Here is an 8,595-nt window from a genome sequence, read left to right on the forward strand (position 1 = left end):
GCACATGTGGCTCAACTTGCTTCCTCAAATCACCTGGAACCATCTGCTCTCTCATCTCAATACCTAACCTGAGGTGTTTGCCAAAAAACCCTCTTTCTTTGGAGGCTCACCAAAGCCAAAGCACCCTAAGGTGGTAGGATGGGAGGCTATGACCATTGGCACCATAAGTGGAAACACGGACCAGCGATGACACCTCTTGCCTGTGCCTACGGTCTCAGTAAGATGAAAGGGCGAGTGGGTAGGTTAGGAACTACTCTTATTAAGGACCCTTTAAAGCACCTCTTCCCAACCCCACCCTCAAAGGGGCAGGGAGTGACCATTCACAGCTAGAACACCCCTATTTCCAGGTGTCAATTAATTTATGCAGGCACGGGGACCCTTTTACAGCCCAAGGGCCGCATTCATTTGTGGGCAACTTTCCTGGGGCCGCATGCCAGTGGTGGGTGGGGCCAAAGGTAAAAGTAGGTGGAGCAACAGGTGTGTTTTTTTTAGCCTTCCTACAGTAGGCTAGAACAAATTAAACCAGAACTATCACTAGATACTAAAATGATGAAACTGTGGTTATCATAATGAGAAGACACGATTCACTAGAAAAGACAATAATGCTGGGAAAAACAGAAGGGAGTAGAAAAAGAGGAAGGCCAACCAAGAGATGGATTGATGCCATTAAGGAAGCCACAGGCCTGAACTTGCAAGATCTGAACAGGGTGGTTCATGACAGATGCTCTTGGAGGTCACTGATTCATAGGGTCATCATAAGTCGCGGTCGACTTGGAGGCACATAACAACAACAGACAGTGGGCTACAGTCCAGCCTTGCAAAAGTCAGATGTTTCTAAATTTACACACACACCTTCCAGCCAGATGAAACATTTGAGTAAGGTGCAGAGCAAGGATGCTGAGGGATGTGGGCTGAGGAGGAGGAGGAGGCATGATCTAAGGAGAGTTGGAGGGCCATGCTCAGCCCCTGGCCTGAGATTCCCAATCCCTGAGTTTATGCAATCATTTAAACAGCCAGAAGAAGTCCCAAAGCGATTTACAAGGGCTATTTCATACAAAGCATAACATACAATAGAAGATCCTTTAATACAATACATATACAGTACGTACTACAGGTGTTCAGCTGCAGAAACAGCTGGGCAACATGAAAGAACAATCTCACCTGCATAGGAATGAACACCAAAAAACAGCCCCTAAAAGACCATTTGTACTGTCCAAATGCCTGGTGCTGAAGGCGCCTGGGGAATTGCCTGCTGGGATGAACTCCCTCCTTTTCCCCCCACCAGAGCGTCTCACTGCTTACCTGGGCAGGGACTGTCAGGCCAGAAGCAGAACTTCTCGTGAGCGGCTGACAAAGCCTTCCTCAGCTCTGAGCACCTTTCCTTGTCTGGAAAGCAAACACACATGCTAAACACCAGGGTCTCCCAAGGGAAGGAACCAACCTTCAAAAATCATTTCCAACCAGATGAATGACAAGGTAACCCTGCTCGTGCAACAGCATTCCCCAACCTGGTGCCCTCCAGCCATTTTGGACTACAACTTCCATCAACCCAAGACAGCATTTTTGGTGATAGTAATAACCTGCTCTTACACAGGACTCCGAGAGGACTGCCAAGGTCCACGTTTACTCAGTACCAGCATTGCCGCAGCAGTAGGTGCTTTGAGCCAGGGCTGTGGAGTCAGAGTCACAAGCAATTTGGGGTGGAGTCGGAGTTGGTAGAAATGTACCGACTCCGACTACAAAATAAATTTTGATTGACAAATTTTTTAAAATATAAATTCAAAATGTCAAAGAAGCTTCCCATGAAGTCAGCTGTAGTTGAGCATTTCACCATAACTCAAGATGGAAAACATTTTGTGTGTCAGTGTATGACACAGGACCCAAATGAAGACAAATGCTGTGATGCCAAGATCAATGCATATTCAGGCAGCAATAAAAATGCTCCTACGAGAGCTTCCAATTTAAAAAGACACAGCCTTCCAGGGCTGTGGAATCGGAAGCAATTTTGGGTGGAGTCAGAGTCCGACAGTAGAAAAATAGAGGAGTCGGAGTCAAAGGTTTGGCATACCGACTCCACAGCCCTGCTTTGAGCTGGGGTCAAAGAAGTGAAAGGAAGTGGCAAAGAGACTGAGCTGTGAATCAGGAAGCCCCTCATTCAAATCTTGGTCATCCCAACTATTCCCTTGCGGTAGCCATTCCATCAAACTGTAGAGCAGATGGAGAAAAGCAGGGGTAAAAATAATGCTTTTAGGTCAGGCATTGAAAACCTTTGGAGTTCCAGATGTTGCTGGACTGATCATATGCCATGCTGGCTAGGGCTGATGGGTGTTGGGTTTAACAACATCTACAGGACCACCGATTCCCCATCTGCCACCCTGAACCCACAGGAGAAAGAGCAGGATACAAATACTGCTGCAGCAAGATAATAGGCTTCTGCTAGTCATTGACAGGGCACTGAACCCTACTTCCCTGTCTGCTAGAAATTGAGCTCAACTCCACACCACTGGCTTGTGATTTCCCTGGACGCTGCCCACACACCTTCAAGCCCATCTTCTCCACCATAAGCATTAGAAGCTTGCTGTGTGTTTTCAAATGAAAGCTGAAGTTATCGGGGAGCTCAGCTCTGTGTCCAAACATCACACTTGCACAGTGCAATCACAGGACTGAGCAAGTTAGGCTTGCATTTGGATTTTAACAATCAGACACTGACAGATCAAGGCTCTGCAGCCCTTACACTTGCTGAAGTCAACAGCCAGCTGTAGGCTGGCACAGAGGTAGGCCTGGCAGCTGGCACACTTCAACATGTCACACTCAACATTGGTCCATCCATACTTGGCGCAGATCAAAGGAGACAACTCGTGGGGTTTGCCTGCCCACTTGAGGGAGTGCTTGAGTTAAGGAGGACAACTTGGTACGCTTCAGATCAAGGTTTTGGTTTCCCAAGCTATTTCCATGGGTCTAGCATGGAATTTAAAACTTTCTCAGCTGGCTGAAGGACCTCTCAGGCCCTTCCAGGTGGAGTCAACATCAGTTCCATCTATATATATAAACAGCCAACAGTTCCCAGCTGGCCATCCCTTCCCCAACCCTCCCAAGCTTCTTGCCCCATGACTGAACAGTCTTCTCACTCAAGTCTTCTGTTCATCTAACCTACACAACATGCCTAATCTTGACTTGGTATGAATCCCAGCCATTTGCCAGCATCCAAATCCCAAAATGAGGGAATTCCTACTGGTTGATGTGGGTCCTGATTATTGGGAAGGCCCTCCAATTCACCATCCACACCCCATCATCAGTGATACCATCGTCTCAGAAACAGGAGAAAAAAGGATATGGTAAATGTTTCCACTCTGCTGAAGTAGGCTTCTTTACTGGTGGCTTCGAAAGGCAGCTCGTCGGTCTGGGGAGACCCATTTGCTACTTCAGAGAAAGCAGATGAATCCTTTCTGAAATGTAGGTAACAGATCATAAGACAATTTCCTGTTCACAGTGGCAAAGATAACCAATTTCACTCCTGTCTTCCATCAGAAATACACTTCCACCCAGGCCAAAATAAAGTTTATATGCTCCTACAATTCACAACAGCTCAAGACCAGCAATCTTGGCCCACTAACCCTGTAGCTTATCATTCTTTGTTACTAGTGTGGTAGTTATGGAGGTGGTTATTTGTTTTGTTTTTATGGTATAGTATATTTATTTGTGTTTTTAACAATGTTGTAAGTTGTTTGGAGACCTTTAGGTAACAAGTGACTAACAAATCTAATAAAAAATAACAAGAACATAATAACATAAGAAGAGCCTGCTGGATCAGGCCAGTGGCCCATCTAGTCCAGCATCCTGTTCTCATAGTGGCCAACCAGGTGCCTGGGGAAGCCCGCAAGCACAGAATGAAATGTGTCAAAACCATTGAATTTTCAGTCACTCCTAAGAGTACATTTCAGTTTCCATAAGAACACACACATCCCAATTTTTGAATAAAGTTAATATGGTCATGCATAGGTTTTAAAAAATCATTTATTTATATTTATTTCCCCGTATTTATGACAATGAGCAATAGCATGAGTTGAAGCAGGAAGCTGTTGGGAATTCAGGCGAGGAGCAAAGTGCCAGTCCCAGCATCATAACAGGTTGCAACACTGGCCAGGTCTGCCACTATTTCTTAGAGGGCAGCTCCCATTTTGGTGATGTCTGCTAGAATGAGCATCTATAGTAGCACACCAGGAGATCCAGCCAAAGCATTTCTCAGAACTCAGGCTCCAGCACAAGAGAAGCATAGAGTGGACATAATCAAATACAGTAATGCTGTCCAGGCATCCAGTTTTTCTAGAGGCTGGAAGCCACCAGTTCAAACCTCACCATAGCCATGTTTTTATTGGCAGCCATCAGCAAGCCATTATCTCTCACCCTCAGCTGCTGCCACAGCTCCTAACCTGCAAAACAGGGATAAGGATACTGACCAGTTGTTATTGCTGAGATAATATGTATAAAGTAATTTGAACATTCAGTAAGTACTATAAAAACCAGGGATAGGGGATCAGGCTGGTGGGCAAAATGCAGCCCCTCAGGCCTCTGTCTGACCCTTGGAACTCTCTCCAGGCCCCACACTCTTCCCTCAGCCACACACCCCTCCCCTCAGGTCACACCCCTTACTGGGCCTGCTCTGTAACTTCCTTGAGGGTTTTTGCCTGGATGGAATGTGTCCTTGACCTCTGATGATGCCTCCTGCTTGATTGGATGGAAGACAAGAGAGTGATGTGTGAGTTGTGTATAGAAACTAGCCTACTACTAAACAAAGGTAACATTTACATTTGCTGCTCTGCCTGCTTTTGCCTCTGGCCCTGCCCACCACAAGAATGTGGCCCCTAGAAGGTTGTCCAGTAGGGAACGTGGCCCTCAGGCTGAAAAAAAGCTTTCCTCCTAAAGCATCATCGTCCACCTGTTAAGTCCACGGCTCCCCTGAGGGCAGAAAACCGAGGATGTCTGCCCTGCTTTTGACCTTTCCAAAGGCTGACAACTGGGACAGAATAAAACGCAAGGTGTTCCTTTGGTCTGATCCAGTAGGGCAGTTCTTCTGACCTGCCATTTTACTTTTACTTCAAGCTCTCCCACCTTTAAAAAGCCAGCACATTTCTCCACTGATCCACACCTGCTTTTACACAACTGCAAAAAAGAACGCTCAGGAGACACTGCTTCTAACAAAGTTATTAATCAAGGAAGTAACTTCTTCTCTTACAACATGTAGGGGCTTCTATATCCAATTAAAGCAGGGCATTTAAAGCAGCAACATCCCACCTTAAACAGTCATGGCTTCCCCCAAAATTTCTGGGAACTGTAGTTTGTTAAAGGTACAGTGTAGTTAGAAGACCCCTCTTCCCCTCCCAGAGCTACAATTCCCAGATTGGTTTAGCAGTCTATTCCTCTTTCCAGGAAACGCTAGAAACTGTAGCTCTGGGAAAGGAACAGGGGGTCTCCTAACAACTCTCAGCACTCTTGGCAAACTACAGTTCCCAGGATTCTTTGGGGGAAGCCATGACTGTTTATAAAGTGGTATGATATGGCTTTAAATGTGTAGTGCAGACGGGGCCCTCACTTAGTCTGTAGGAGCACCGGGGATAAGGTTAGTTCCTCCAGCACGAAAGCAAGCGAGATGCCGCCTGTCACTGCGGCCCTTTGTATTTGCGGGAGAGTGGGGAGTGGTTAGGAATCGGTGGCAGCTCCTCCTTTCCTCCCTCCTTGTCCTCCCCGCTCACCCTTCCAGGCTGCTTTCTTCCGGAGCGATCCCCCCATCTATCAGCTCCCGGATTTTCTGCGGCGTGATGGCCGGGGACTTGGCTTTAACCCCCAAATCGCCCTCCTCGTTCTCCGAGGCGGGAGCAGCAGCCGTAGGGCTGGGCGCCGCCATCTTGGTCCCTCCGTATAATCCTTCCCCCGCTTCCTCCACCAAAGTGGCCAGAAAGTTGAGATCCGAGGAGATTCGGTTCCTGCTCTCATTGCCACTCGCACGCTGCTCTCAAAGCCTGGGTCTAGAGGAGAGAGGGGTGGGCAGACGAGGATGGTAGCAACCATCTTCTTTTCTTTATTATTTATTTATTACATTTATATCCCATCCTTCTTCCCAGAAAGAGGCCAGGGCAGCAAACAAAAACACTCTAAAACATCATAAAAATAGACTTTAAAATATATTAAAAGAGAAGACTTTAAAATCTATTAAAGCATCTTAAAAACAACTTTAATAAACAACTTAAAAACATCTTAAAAAGCAATTCCAGCACAGACACAGACTGGGATAGGTCTCTTAAAAAGCTTGTTGAAAGAGGAAAGTCTTCAAAAGGCACCGAAAAGATAACAGAGATGACAGCTGTCTAATATTTAAGGGGAGGGGATTCCACAGGGTCGGTGCCACCAGACTAAAGGACCATTTCCTATGTTGTGCAGAACGGACCTCCTGATGAGATGGTATCTGCAGGAGGCCCTCACCTGCAGAGTGCAGTGATCGACCGAGTCTATAAGGGATAAGACGATCTTTTGTGGGTAGCCAGCAGTGTCTCTTTGCGCACAACAAGGCAATCAATGCGGCTTAATCTGGGGTAGGGAATCTGTAGCCCTCCAGATGCTGTTGGACTCCAACTCCCATCAGCCCCACTCAGCTTAGCCAATGGTCGGGGATGGTGGGAGCTGTAGTCCAACAACTTCTGGAGGGCCACAGGTACTGGGTTGGTCCCAAAGGCACCTGGAAGCCAGCCAGACCCCTATGCAGAGCTTGGAAAAGTTATTTTTTTGAACTACAACTCCCATCAGCCACAGCCAGCATGGCCACTGGATTGGGCTGATGAGAGTTGTAGTTCAAAAAAGTAACTTTTCCAAGCTCTGCCCCTATGCATATTTACTTGGAAGCAGTGGAGAGTGGTGCCCTAGCCCATGTTTCCTCACAAGAAGCTGGTCCCACAGATCTCAGTGGGATCAAAATGTGCTGCATAGGGGCTGCAGTCTTCCCTCCAGATCTACCACCATGCACTTACATTGCAACACTACTCCCCCAAAGAATCCTGGGAACTGTAGTTTGTTAAAGAACCTGCGAATTGTAGCTCCGTGATTCTGTGCTTCCTGCTTTAAATGTGTGGTGCGTATGACACCTGATTTGGAAGGTCGCTACCTCCCCCTGCCTCCTCCTTGGCCAGGCCCTTCTGAAAATGGGTGGGTGGAAGATTCCATCATCCCTCCTCCAAGGAGCTCAAAGGTAGCATCCATGATTCTTTCACTCTACATATTACCTCCACAACAACACTCTGAGGTAGGTTATGCTGGGAGGGGGGAGTCACCCACTGATCATAATGGGCAAGTAGAGATTTGAACCTAGGTCTTCGCAGTTCGAATTTCCTTTCTTCAAGGAGCTTAAGGCGGCATACATGGTTGTCCGCCCTCTTCCATTTTATCTTCACAACAACCCTGTGAGGTAGGTTAGGCTGACAGATAGTGTCTGACCCAAGGTCACCCAATGAGCTTCATGGTCAAGCAGGGATTTGAACCCAGGAAGAAGGGGTGTAGTCGTGTAGGTTCTCAGGGGGTCTTAGACCCCTTACCTTTTTGGGAGCAGGGTCCCAGTAGGGACCCTTTGTCTCCAGCAGCCTTCAAGCCAATCAGCATGAAAGGGGAGTGTGTAAGTCACTGAGAAGAGTCTCCTAACATGCTTCCTTGTTCTTTCCTGCTGAGCCAATCAGAGTGAAAGGAGATGAGTCAGCCCCTGAGAAGACCCTTCTCAGTAGCTAATACTCTCCCCTTTCATGCTGATTGGCTCCTAGGGACATCTGTTGCTGTGGGAGAAGGCATTGACAAGGATCTCATTCTCAACACAGCACCAAAAGGGGGGTAGGGGGTGTTGCTGTGACTATCATGAAGGGACCCTGCACTTCTGAATATGCCACTACACTACTGCCCAGGAGTCCTTATGGTCAGTCCAACACTAACCACTATACCACACTGGCTGGCCAATCTGGTTTTATCAAAATTGAGGAACGTTGTGTGAGGATGCCCAGAGCTCAAGTTTAAGTGGCATTCCCACTTAAAAGAATCTCAACTAATAGGTGGAAGAAAGGGCTCTCTTTGCCTGAGACCTTGGGGAGCTGCTGCCAGTCAGAGTAGAGTTTATTGGGTAGATGGACACTCACTCTGACTGAGGAACTAGGTATCTTCATATGTTGAAAGCCTGTGTGGTGTAGTGGTTAGAGTGCTGGACTAACTCTAGAGATTCTGGGATTCAGATTCCCGCTTGACCATGAAGCTCATTGCTTGACGTTGGGTTAGATACTATCTGTGAGCCTAACCTACCTCACAGGGTTGTTGTGAAGATAAAATGGAGAGGGGGACAGCCATGTATACCTCCTTAAGCTCCTTGAAGGAAAGGCGGGATATGCACCTAGTTACTAATATTAAGCATATCCACTTTATACGGACTCTGTAGTCCTTTCACTGTCACGGCCGGCTCGAAAAGTCTTGGGAATTGTACCTTTTTGCGAGATCACTGAGAGTGGTCAGAGACCTCCCCGCGCGGCACTACAATTCCCAAGGTCCCCTGCGAAAAGGATGTCGATCGCGTTT

The 8,595-nt window shown here is 47.3% G+C and overlaps 1 protein-coding gene across 3 annotated transcripts in view; it reads right to left on the reverse strand.

The window, feature by feature from the left end:
* Positions 1-8,595, reverse strand: part of ZC3HC1 (zinc finger C3HC-type containing 1) — a 28,171-nt gene that overhangs the window by 18,834 nt on the left and 742 nt on the right. The window contains exons 1-4 of one of the 3 annotated variants that reach the window (XM_061638028.1): positions 5,751-6,015; positions 3,335-3,446; positions 2,735-2,885; positions 1,303-1,386 (exon numbers count right to left, since the gene is read on the reverse strand). In XM_061638028.1, coding sequence (XP_061494012.1) covers positions 1,303-1,386; positions 2,735-2,885; positions 3,335-3,446; positions 5,751-5,902 — 499 coding nt within the window. In that variant the 5' untranslated portion in view covers positions 5,903-6,015. Of the gene's footprint in view, positions 1-1,302; positions 1,387-2,734; positions 2,886-3,334; positions 3,447-5,750; positions 6,016-8,595 lie in introns of those variants that run through there. The other 2 variants (XM_061638026.1, XM_061638027.1) reach the window with 2 other exon arrangements.

The sequence above is a fragment of the Rhineura floridana genome, chromosome 8 (assembly GCF_030035675.1).
Source record: "Rhineura floridana isolate rRhiFlo1 chromosome 8, rRhiFlo1.hap2, whole genome shotgun sequence".
Taxonomy (NCBI): domain Eukaryota; kingdom Metazoa; phylum Chordata; class Lepidosauria; order Squamata; family Rhineuridae; genus Rhineura; species Rhineura floridana.